This window comes from Tiliqua scincoides, chromosome 2 (genome assembly GCF_035046505.1).
Source record: "Tiliqua scincoides isolate rTilSci1 chromosome 2, rTilSci1.hap2, whole genome shotgun sequence".
Classification (NCBI taxonomy): Eukaryota; Metazoa; Chordata; class Lepidosauria; order Squamata; family Scincidae; genus Tiliqua; species Tiliqua scincoides.
The window spans coordinates 205,141,575-205,154,346 of record NC_089822.1 but is presented as its reverse complement, the minus strand read 5'-3'; the positions used below and the strand labels follow the sequence as shown (position 1 = coordinate 205,154,346).

At 46.0% G+C, this 12,772-nt stretch overlaps 1 protein-coding gene across 3 annotated transcripts; it reads right to left on the bottom strand.

Moving 5' to 3' along the window:
• Window positions 1-1,004: 1,004 nt before the first annotated feature.
• Window positions 1,005-12,659, bottom strand: CYB561D2 (cytochrome b561 family member D2). Of its 3 annotated transcripts, none has more exons than XM_066616217.1 (4): window positions 12,618-12,659; window positions 8,901-9,217; window positions 3,907-3,944; window positions 1,005-3,414 (listed from the first exon to the last, which is right to left on the bottom strand). In XM_066616217.1, the coding sequence occupies exons 2-4, from the start codon at window positions 9,025-9,027 to the stop codon at window positions 2,911-2,913; spliced, it is 669 nt and encodes a 222-aa protein (XP_066472314.1). In that variant the 5' UTR covers window positions 9,028-9,217; window positions 12,618-12,659; the 3' UTR covers window positions 1,005-2,910. The 3 variants fall into 3 exon arrangements, with proteins under 3 accessions (XP_066472314.1, XP_066472313.1, XP_066472315.1); XM_066616216.1 differs by lacking the exon at window positions 12,618-12,659 and adding an exon at window positions 11,504-11,797; XM_066616218.1 differs by lacking the exons at window positions 8,901-9,217; window positions 12,618-12,659 and adding an exon at window positions 5,403-5,430.
• Window positions 12,660-12,772: the final 113 nt, after the last annotated feature.

Below are 12,772 nucleotides of genomic sequence, written 5' to 3'. Positions count from 1 at the left end.
TGCACCACCAGAAAATCCTTGTTTATCACTTGTATACCAGCAGGTAAGTGTGGACTCACTACCACTGAAACTGTGCCAACATGTTGGCAGCAATATATACAGCCAGCAGGCATCACTACTTTACAGCTGGGGAGGCAGAGTCTAGTGCAGGGGTATCAAACCTAAGATCCGGGTGCCAGATGTGGCCCATTGAAGCTTTTTATCTGGCCCTCAGGCTCTCAGCTGCTGAGCAGTGCTGAGGTGTTACTGCTGCAAATTAGACTCTCCCATATCTTGAAATATGATCAAGATTTCCATATTTTCTCTTTGTCATTTGCAGCTAATGAGTTCCTAAGTTAGAAAAGGTGCTTATTTTTGGTTATGGCCTGTTTAATGACATCACTTCCTGCCTAATGACATCACTTCCAGCCCTCAGCAGGCATCATGAATGCTGTTCAGCCCTTGCTATGAAATGAGTTTGACACCCCTGGTCAAGTGAGTTTTGATAGGTCAGAGGTAAGAGCTAGTGAGTTCTGATGGTGTGAGGGGCCTCACTATTGGGGTTAAAACCATTGCTCAAATTACCTTTTTTAATTGCTAGATATCAAATGAGCAGATGAAATACCTGAGAGTTGGTAATTCTACCACTACTTGTCATGCAAAGACACTTGGGATCTGTGATACGTGACTGCATCATCCACTAATGAAGTTACCAATGAACAGTCACTTGTTTTGATCCTAACCAGTCTGACACTACTTAATAACTTGAACAGACTGATGAAAGGTGCTCTTAATTCTGCTCACTTTGGCCATAATAGGCAGACTCCATATAAGAAGTGGTGAAACAATTATTTTAAGGGGCTTATGTTGAACAAAAACTACTAGTGCAGAGGTCAGTATGCTTTTATGAAGGCTGGAAGCACCCTTCAGCTAAGGATGTGGCATTCTTCCATCATGGACTAACGGGTGGTGGATCAGAATGAAAATGCACAAGAAGGCAACATGCCAGAGTCACTGCAGCCGTTTGAAAGCTTTATTTCATAGAGCACACAGTACAGATTATCCTTCCTTGATCAGGCTTTCGAATGAGTTCACCTGCCCTGCAGAGAGACCATTACATAGTTCAATGCAAACAACCCTTGTTTTTCTTTCCAGCATGCAAGATATTTCAGCAACTGCAGTTCTTCTGTGATAAGGCTCTGTGAGCTTACACTGAAGCCAGACTAACAACTGCATGGAACTAGGGCAGAAAAAGCATTCCTACTAACCCATGATAATGTCCATTCCAGTCAGTAGAAGGGCTATTCTTGCACAGGTGAATAAAGAGTGGGGCAACAACTGCCCCAATCCATTCTGCATGAAGAGATATTTCTCTTAATTCCTAAAGTAAAGATAATCACAGATCCCTTTTTCAGGCAGGTGGGCTCTTTCCTTAATACTGAATGGCAAAGCAAATGCTGAAGCAAGTGATGCTGCACGGGATACCCAAGGTGCTTACTGTTGCACATTTCTTTGCTGGCAAAAATGTTCACCAAAATGCTCTCTGTCCAGGTGTTCACAGGACCTGGCGGGGCAGGGGGGGGCAGGCAGACTGTAGTTAACAGTCTAGCCACACTACCAATTCAGCATTTGTCTGAGAAGGGTAGCACTGAACCCAAAGATACTTTTTCTCTGTGAGCTGGAATGCTCTGGGGCCATGTCTGTGATGTACATTGGCCCTGGGGAGTACAGCTGGTGCATTGCCCTTCCCCTTCCACCCCACACATGGCATACCCTGTTATTGAATACCTGAACAGGGCTTCTGTCTAAGATTGCCCTATGAAACCAAACCTAATCATAGGTAGCAATCTTCCCTTTTCATTTTTAGTCACTGGTGGATTTATTCTAAATGGCAGAATTATTATTTTAGAAAAAGGGTTGTAGGCAAAGTTTCTGATTCAACAAAAGTTGGTTGTGACTAAGGCCCCTTTTCAACAGTAGAACACGTTAACTGCATGGTTTCAATTGATGCATGCTTGTTTACTTCTGAGTCCCACTGTGTTCAACAGGGCTTATTCCCAAGTAAGTATGCATAGAATTGCAACCCTGGTCCTGATTAATTTTAGCTGGGTCAGGCCTAACATTGCCGTTCTTTTCTTTCTTGCAGCTATGGGGTCCTACTACTCACCAGAGACTGGTGAGAGCAAAACAGGACACATTTTCTTGAGTAACTCCATGGAGCCACAGCTGGCTGAAAGTGCTTAACATAATACATAGTAGGAGACAAGCTAGTGGTGGTTCTAATACTGTACTTTTACTGTACTTCTAAAGGTTTACTGTACTTCTAAAGGTTGTGAGCAATGTGTGGTTAGCTCCTAGTGCCACCTGTTGTTTAGTTATGCCTAATGCAACTAGAGACACTACCTTCATACTGTTTTCCCTTTTTTAAAAAAGTAAACACTTGTGCAAAGGACTGTAAGAAAAGATCAGCCCTTTTTCCAACTTTCCACAGCCAGAAAGAATAAGAAGTTTCTATCTATGCCCCCAGCCTGCATTGATGCTGAAGCCCACTGACTGTATCAATAAAAACAAACGAGCAGAGGCTAAGCTGAGGCATTGGGCCTTTTGTGGGATAGGGGTTTTTTTCCCTTTAATGCCAGTACCAGGCTAGGCAAAGAATTGCAGGGAATGGGGGTGTAGCTAGAACTCAGCACCTATAATGACATGAAATGTTCACAAAAATTGCTGCATGGGTATTGGAGCTGCAAGGAACTTGGTTCAACATTACAGGCCTCTTCCAGAAAGGTCAGAACTCTAGATATAAAACACCATACAAAGTAACAGGCAGATTAAAAAAGAACTCTCCAGGCTCTTGTCCTACGGAGCCATGGATCAGATACAATGCAGAGCTGCTTCAAGGATCCCACAAGGTTGTCTGTTACTGGACAGTTTTCATGGCTGGATCCTTTTGCGGTAGAGGTAGGCATTGCTCACTTGGTTCATGACAACCAGGCTGGTGAGGATAGGGCACAGCATAGTCAGATACCAGGAGACTCCACTCACGGACATGGTAAACCATAAAGAACACATACCCAGCATCAAACTGCCACAGCCAAGTAGGTACCCGATTAACCCTGAAGTCGCATGATAGAGCTTCAGCTTGGAAAGTGTCCAGTTCTTCATCAGCTTGGGGTAGAGCAGAGCAAGCCCACCCATGCACTGCATGCTAGCATACAGCACTGTTACCAAGCCAGTTAGGCCATGCCAGGTGACAAAGTGGTCTTTCCCATTGAGGTACTTATTATAGGTGATGATGGCCAAGCCCAGAACTGCACAGGTGAGGGACAGCAGCTGCAAAACCCAGTGGAAGCGGACCTTGGCCTTGCGGGAAAGTGACTGGAGCAAGGAACTCTCTGGAGAAAAAGTCAGCACAGCTTCTGTCATCAGGAAGGAAAACTGGAGAGAGGGAGAAGATGAGTTATCGGTATGGGGCAACAGCCACAGAAAAAACTGTTCTCTTTAAGGAAAACTGAAAAGTGCTTCACCTAAGAAGCACTTTCTACAGTACTATAGGAAGTCCTTATCAAATATTTGGCCATACAGAGAGAAGATGCTCTAGTGTCTGGCAGACAGTTCAAGTTTTACAGTGAACCCATCAGGATAGGGGCAGAATATGTTTAGGGAGCTACACAGAACAGGTATAATCATCTCCTGCTCTGAGTTAAAGCAATCAGCAGGAAATTCTGGGATTCCAAACCTGTCCTGCAACAGGTATGAGCAGCACCCTCACCTCCCAGGCTCTTTCCTACACTCTTCTCCTGCATCAGCAGTAAGTTGGTAACATAGCCCTCCCTATCCATGTGCCAGGATATTCAGCAAACGGAACATTCTCCATTAGACCCCAAGCTTTTCGGAAAGCTGATAACCAAGAAAATATGTCTGACTTACTGCAAGAGACATTAAGAAAGGATGCCAGGAGAACAGACCTGGAAGGAAATGATAACCAAAGTTAGACTCAATTTAATTCCTGCTTCTCTTCTAGCAACTCAAAGCAGATGATTTTAAACCTAAAATGCAAGTATCATACCATACAAATGAAACTAGCAGAATAAAAGAGCAATCACTTCCACTCAGAACAAGCATGAAAGCCCAGAAAGCAGCAAACTCCCCCAGAAAAGTCACATTTGGACAAGATGATGAAAAGAACACAAGACAGATTGGTGAGAGTAACCTACAGTGTTGGGGCCATAAGGGACAAGGCCCTTCCCCTTGAACTCATCTGTCAGTAGAGCAATCTAGAGCAGAATCTTACATGTTGAACAGAGCAAATGTGGGGGTGGGAAACATAAGGAAGGTGTTTCTTAAGACACCCAATTGAAGAAGGTGTTTCTTAAGATACCCAATTCCCAAACCCTTTGCAGTTTTAACAAGGGAAGAACCAACACCTTGAACTAAGCCTTGAACTTAACAGGAAGCCAATGAAGATCATAAGGACTGTAATTAGATCCATCAAACCAGCCCCAGAGAGAAATCTGACAGAAGCATTTTGGATCAGATGAAGTTATCAAACACTTTTTTTCAAAGGCAGTCCTATGTGGAGCATGTCACAGTAGTCCAATCTGAGAGTTACTTTAGTATGAATGGCTGTGGATCTGCTCTTCTCCAGGAAAGTTGCATCAATTGTGACCTGCCAAAAAAAGTTGGTATAAAGCACTCCTAGCTACCACCTTCACCTGGTCATCCAAAAGCAGCAACAGCCAAGGAGCACCCCCAACCAGTCAAATGATATCCATGCTAGAATTATTAGGAAACGGAGTTAAAAATAAAATTGCCTGTATTGTAATGACCTACAGATCTATGGTCTAGCGACATTTGAAATACTGCATGCAGTTCTGGCTGCTTCTTAAAGAAAGTTTTTCAACAGCTTGGGATAGAGCTCATCAAGCCCATCATACAGAAAAGGAAAAGGTGCAGTAAAGGACAACTCACACAGTAAGAGACTGGAACAGCTTGCCTACAAGGAAATGCTAAAGTGTTTGGGGTCCTTTGGTTAAGAAAAAAAGGTAACTACAGTACTAATATGTAGAAAGAAAAAATAAATACTGTACTGCAAACTGCCTAGGACATTTCCCTATGGGGTAGGAATGATGTGATAACAAGTACTTTAAAAAATAAATAAGGGACAAGATAGTGGTGTAGAGAATTTCTCCTCTTGTAATATTAGAACCTACGGTCATCTAATTGACTAGGCAGAGTTTTGAGACAGACAGGGGAAGTTCTTCTGTGCAAGATACATGATTTATGGAATTTGCTGCCGCACAATGGAATGACAATCAAAAGCTTAGATATCTGTAAAAGGAGATTAGACCAAAGCACAGCAGAACAGAAAACAAAACTAAGCGGGGGGGGGGGGGAGCATACAAAAATAAATTTCTAGCCCTCACTGGAAGCCCAACTCAGCTCTGAGGTAGTTCTATAACAATCCCACCATCACAGAGAAGGCCCTACTCCTTATTGCTACCAACTTTTAGCCAAGGGTGGTGTGCATAAAAGGGCACCCTCAGATGATCCAAGGCAATGAAACAAATGGAAGTAGGTCGGTCCTTAGAAACTCCAGTCCTAAGGGCTAGCACCAGTGAATTGGGCCTGGAAACAAACTGACAGTCAGTGCAGCCACAGAAATAGTGGTCCAGAGTCACACAACCAAGCCAAGCCCCAAAGGACTGTCGTATTCTGCATTAACTGTAGTTTCCAGACAGTCTTCAAGGGCAGCCCCACATAAAGTGCCTTGCAGTAATCGTCTTGATGTCATTAAAGCATCTATGGTTAGGTCCTATCAACTCTTAAGCTGTCACAGTATTGTTTTTAGAAGTAAATAGGACATTGATTTTATTCCTTTAGAAGACTGTAAACCAAATATTTATTTTGAACAAGAGTCCAGTGAGATTACAACAGTGTATGTGTTGCCTTGTGCCAAATTTATCATGTGGCCCGATGATCTCATTGGAAGCTTCTGTTCACATTAGACTCTTTGTGAAACAAGAGATGCATTTAACAGAGATGCAGAAAGTCTTTTCTCACTAAATAGCCAGGACGGTAACTGGATAACAAGAGATGCTGCCAGTAAAGGATCAGCTTGCTGTGACAGAGCTCGCATGTTGCATAATGCAGCAACAGAAACACTACACAAGTTGGCACAGAAGTATGCTGGCTGAACTCTCTCAAAGAAATATGATGGCCCCAATCCAACTGAGCTGAGCTGAGCCCCAATCCAATCGTCACTGAGCTGCATGAAATCCTGTCTCTGCTGGAGAGAAGGTGGAGTACCTCAAGACATGAGGGATGCAAACATCATCACAAGAACAAAGGTGACAGGGGTGACTGCAACAACTACCGCGGCATCTCTCTCCTTAGCGTTGTAGGAAAGCTGTTTGCCCGAGTTGCACTAAAGAGGCTCCAGGTACTTGCAGAGAGTGTTTATCCAGAATCGCAGTGCGGATTCCGAGCCAACAGGTCCACCACTGATATGGTATTCTCCCTTAGACAACTGCAGGAGAAATGCAAGGAACAACGACAGCCACTCTTTATAGCCTTCATAGATCTCACGAAGGTTTTCGACCTGGTAAGCAGGGATGGCCTCTTCAAGATTCTCCCCAAGATTGGATGTCCACCCAGGCTCCTCAGCATCATCAGATCCTTCCACAAGGACATGAAGGGCACTGTTGTCTTCGATGGCTCCACATCAGACCCCTTTGACATCCGAAGCGGCGTGAAGCAGGGCTGTGTTCTTGCACCAACCTTGTTTGGGATTTTCTTCGCTGTCCTGCTGAAGCATGCCTTTGGAACCGCAACAGAAGGCATCTATCTCCGGACCAGATCAGACGGAAAGCTCTTCAACCTCTCCAGACTGAGAGCAAAGTCCAAAGTCCAGCTGAAATGTCTGTGTGACTTCCTCTTTGCCGACGATGCAGCTGTCACTACCCACTCTGCCAGAGATCTCCAGCAGCTCATGGATCGTTTTAGCAAGGCCTGCCAAGATTTTGGACTGACGATCAGCCTGAAGAAAACACAGGTCATGGTTCAGGATGTGGACTCACCTCCCTGCATTACAATCTCTGCGCATGAACTGGAGGTTGTCCATGACTTTGTGTACCTTGGGTCAACGATCTCTGACACTCTTTCTCTCAATACCGAACTAAACAAACGCATCGGTAAAGCAGCTACCACGTTTTCCAGACTCACAAAGAGAGTCTGGTCCAACAAGAAGCTGACGGAACATACCAAGATCCAGGTCTACAGAGCTTGCGTCCCGAGTACACTTCTGTACTGCAGCAAGTCATGGACTCTTCGCTCACAACAGGAGAGGAAACTGAACGCTTTCCACATGCGCTGCCTCCAACGCATTCTCGGCATCACCTGGCAGGACAAAGTTCCTAACAACACAGTCCTGGAACGTGCTGGAATCCCTAGCATGTATGCACTGCTGAAACAGAGACGCCTGCGTTGGCTCGGTCATGTCGTGAGAATGGATGATGGCCGGATCCCAAAGGATCTCCTCTATGGAGAACTCCTCTATGGAGAACTCGCAAGGAAAGCGCCCTACAGGTAGACCACAGCTGCGATACAAGGACATCTGCAAGAGGGATCTGAAGGCCTTAGGAGTGGACCTCAATAAGTGGGAAACCCTGGCCTCTGAGCGGCCCGCTTGGAGGCAGGCTGTGCAGCATGGCCTTTCCCAGTTTGAAGAGACACTTGGCCAACAGTCTGAGGCTAAGAGGCAAAGAAGGAAGGCCCATATCCAGGGAGACAGACCAGGGACAGACTGCACTTGCTCCCAGTGTGGAAGGGATTGTCACTCCCGGATTGGCCTTTTCAGCCACATTAGACGATGTTCCAAAACCACCTTTCAGAGCGTGATACCATAGTCTCTCGAGACTGAAGGTTGCCGACAACAATCCAACTATGGTCACACACAACTGGTAGCCCTGGATGTGGAATCACATCCCCATTTGCATCAAAAGATGCATCCAGCAAGTTTGATAGGGATGAGCATCATGATGTGGTCATGCAACCTAATGCACATCAACAGCACAGGAGGGTCTCACCGTATCAGGGCAAGAGTCCCACATGGGTCTGAAATCAGCAGTTTCTATCCAGCTTAGAGCAGATATGTCACAGAAAGGCGGGTATCCAATCCCAAACTGCACTGAAATGGGCAGGCCAGTAGGCCTGCCTCGTAACCAGCATGGAGTTGGGGCTGGCTGTGACTCAGCCTGGAGCAAGGAGGACTGATTCCCCTTATCCCGGGTAATGTGGCAGCAGCCCTAATGAGGCTACTTGGATGTGCACTACCTAAAGAGGTGGCGCAGATCCAACCAGTCCAGCACTGTGCCAGGTCACCTGGGAGTGGGGTAAGGATCCCACCTAAGTGCAGGATCCTGGTTCCACCTCCTGCTTGGCCTGGGCCGTCCATGGGCCCACCCGCTGCTCATCCTCCTCTGATCCTCACACTAGCCCAACATGAACTAACCTTCCCACCAGTGCAACAGCACCAGCAGTGGCCTCCAGAGGCTGATGCACATCCATGTGTTAGCCTCCCGACTCTTGAGGGGACATGAAAGTGCTTTACGGCACTGTTGCAACACCTCTGGGTGGATATGTATTGTACCCTAAATGATTCACGTGCCTAAGAGCAGAGTTATATGCAGAGCTTGGCAAATCTAGACCCACTGAAGTAACTGCATAGGACTGGGTTGCATCTTGACTGTCAAATAATGATCCTAAAATTTGCTGTAGAATTTTTTCTATAGGAAGGATAGAATTTTGGATGGGTGCAAGTCTTCAAGAACTCCCTTCCGTGCCTACTTTAATTAAGCTAAAATGCTGCACAAATCCTGCAGAGCAGACATCCATGTATTTCTGTCTATCATGTTCCTACTTACTTGATCCTGGTCTGGCACACACAGCTACAAAGATGGTAAATCCAAGAGAGACAAGGTGGGCGGTGGCACCAAAGACAGCCCTGAGGGACCGGTATATCCGTGATTCTGTTTCAATTGTCAGAGCCATGGCAGACGGACTTGACTCCAGCACTGACCACAGATTGTTGATCTTTCAGTCTCCACCAGTTACAGGCCTCCCGACGTTGCGTGCAGCATGTATCCACTTCCTCAGCACATCAAGCGAGGGAAGCCTATAGACTGCTATTGGCTCTGAGCAAATAATTCTACACTTTTCTTCTCAGGCATCTGTTCGTGATCTGCGGGGGAGGGGGGAGAAATTGGAAAGATGACAAAACTAAGGAAAGCAAATTCAAGCTGACATGAAGTAACATGAAGCCCAGAAATAAAATTTCACTGGTAAATCTTTAAAAGGCAAATGAAAGACATACCCAGGCTATCAGATGATGTCTCTGTTGCCCACCAGATCTACCTGTTAGGGTTGCCACCTCAGTGCCTGGACTCTCCCTTCACAACCAGACCTCTTTCCCTTCCTTTTTCATTGTAACTACAGCACATCTGCATCTGTAATACTGTAATGTGAATGACAACTGTCTGTAAAATTTTGTCCCACAAGCACATCAGGATAGTAGTTGCCATTTTTATTTGTGTTGCTGCTACTCTTTATTTTGCTGTGACCTTCAGGGTACAGATCCATTTGTCATGATGATGCCATTGGAGGGCAAATGCTCTTCAACAGAAGTCAGTTGGCCAAATATGCAGCACTGGAACCCAGAGCTTAGTTAAAATACCAACACTCAAGTAGTCATGGCACCATATTCAAGGGCAAGCTACCAGAGTTACAGTCTGCAGCATCAAGCTGCGAACACTCTCTATGCTCTGGTTCTTCAGTAGAGAACCAGAAACATCCTTGGGAAGAAGAGACAAGCAACTCCAGGCCTTGACAAGCAAAAAAAAAAAAACAAAAACTAATAACATCTACTGCACAACCCATGCTTAGGCTTCTGCAGTCACTGGGTGGGATCACGTGCGCTGTACCAGGTACACCTGTCATGCAAACAGGCCTTGAAATAAGCTAGAAAAAGCCATTCCCATGGTAGAAGCAGGACTGATACGTCATCAGGACGAACACACACACACACACTCACACAAATTGGCAAATAATGCAGCCACTATAAAACGTCACAGGAGTTGTTTCTGTTATTACTGGCTTCTCGATGCAAATGATTTGTGTTGACTATAGAGTACCAAGAAACAAAATCATTTCTACACAGAAAGTCTGTTAAGGCGCATTCATGCTTTACTTTACTATTGCAAATATTAATGGGGCGACTCCAAGGAGTAATGCTACTGACATGCAGGCATTTGTAGAATTAAAGCATAATTTAGCACAACAAAGAGAAATTTATATTCAGATCAGTGGAGCACAATAGTCTGCCTCAGTAATATGACTAGCAGAGAACCAAACTGCCTTTCTTCACACTCTGCAAAAGTATCCTTCCTCATGGGTTTCTATCTTACTGATGACACCAAGATGCTTTTGAGCAAGATTCTTCAGCCCCCAGGTCCAGCTGAAAAGTGTCAGAATATTGTTCCTGCTTTTATACCTTTATCAGGAACACAATCTGCAACAGGTAGTACTAAGGTGCTTCCATGATTGTTACTGAAGAGTACTATAGGATTTTACAGTGTACACAATGATGCACCATTTTACGTTATATTTACAATAACTCTGCAAGAGATGGAAACTTGCCTAGAAGTCAAGGACCACTTCAGACACTACAACATTTCTACATGCAATAGAATGCAGTTCCATGAAGGAATTTCTGGCATATAGAGTACAGACACATGCAAGGATCCTACATGTATATACAGTACTTCACTGCATGTGCACACTGTGGAAAGTCATGTCCAACTGGGGATCCTCAGGGAGTGTTAATGCTACAACATGCATGCAAGTGCAACTGTCATACATCGTAATGTATGCCACACTAATTTCTATACAGCACTGTTGCTCCATTGAAATTCTATCACGTATGACGTGGCTCCAAACAGAGAACCAAAGCTGAACCCAGGTCCAACATTTCACCTTCTGCATCCTGTAGACCACCGATTTTCAACCTTTTACATCTCATGTCACACTGACAAGGTGCTAAAATGGTCAAAGTACACCATCAGTTTTTTGACCACTGACAAGGCACACCAGGCTGCTGGTAGGGGGTTCACATCTCCCAATGGCTCTACTAATAAATGACCATACCCAAACTCCCACGGCACACCTAAACACCTTCCACGGCACACCAGTTTGCCACAGTATAGGGGTTGAAAATTGCTGCCACAGACTCATGTTCTCGCTTCAATGACAAGCATGGGATTAACACAAGGAATATAACTAAAACAAGAGGATCTGAACCAGCTGGGAGAAGACAATGACATCTGTACTTATTTCTCTGCAGCTGCAGGATGACACTGTCAGCCAGATTCAACACAGGTAGTGAAGGGAACAGCACATTCAGCATTCAGTGGGTAAAATCCCCTCCTTCCACAGCTACACACACAGGTGTTCAAAACCAGGAAACACTAACCTCAGAAACAGCATCTTCCACCTTTGATCTTGTAACAGGAAGACATGCATGTTGTTTCTTTCTCTTTAGCAGTATAACATCGTGTTGTCCATTCCAGGAGGAGAATGAAACATGTTAGCCTTTTCCCAACCACTCCCTTCATTTACACCACCACCTGCCACAGGTGTAGTAGCATCATCACCCATGTGATTAGGGCAAGGAGCATGTTCTGAGATCCTAGAGAAGAGGCAGCAGGTAGTAGTCGCCATCTCTCATTTACAGCCCAAACCTATGCCTGTCTACCCAGAAGTAAGTCCCGTTATAGTCAATGGGGCTTACTCCCAGGAAAGTGTGGATAGGATTGCAGCCTTATTCCCTACTCCCTTCTCCCCCCCACCCATCTACTATTTCATTGTCCTCTGTGCAGCATGAATGGGAGGGCGAGAGCAGTGCATGCCAGGCTTCCACACCCACTTTTGCCACAGGCTCACTTGGGTTTGGTGGTGGCAGAGCCAGGAGGGATACAAAGACTGTCAAGGGATAGGAAGCCCCAGATCCTCCTGGGCTCCCTTAAGAGAGGACAATGCTCCTTTTCTGGAGTCTGCGGGGTGGGGGGGAGAGACTACAGTGGGCACAAGGACTATTCCTTGCCCCACATCAAGAAGAGTCTGCTTCTCCTGGGATAAGAGGAACATAAATGCGCCCATTGCTCCCAGGCGAAAGGCACTCAGAGAGCCCAATCCTAGCCATATCTGCTCAGAAGTAAAACCTATTGTAGACAATAGGGCTTACTCCCAGGTAAGTGTGGATAGGCTTGCAGCTCTAGAGCCAAGCCTATGCATGTCTACGCAGGAGTAAGTCCCATTCTAGTCAATGGGGCTTACTCCCAGGTAGGTGTGGACAGGACTGCAGCCCTAGTGCCTTCCAAGAGGAGGAGATTTCTGGGGTGCAGTGCTGGGGGGGTCTCTGCCTGCCAAAGCGGAAATCCCTCCCAGGGACTCCTGGCTCCATCAAGACACCCCCAGCAGCAACAGTCCAAGACTGGGCAGGACCCCCCCCCCCGCCTCCCACACTGAGCATCACCAGGATTCCAGCAGCGCCAGCGCAAGTCCCGCGAGCCCGTCCCCGGACTCACCTGGCTCTGGAACAGCAGCATCACAGGGAGCAGGAACTCTTGCTACAACAAGGGAAGCAAATGCCGCTTTCTGATTGGGCGGCCTGTGCTGTTCGTCATAAGTCCCGCCCACCCGGACTGCCAGTCCCTCCGTCGTGAAGAGGGCTAGCGCAGGT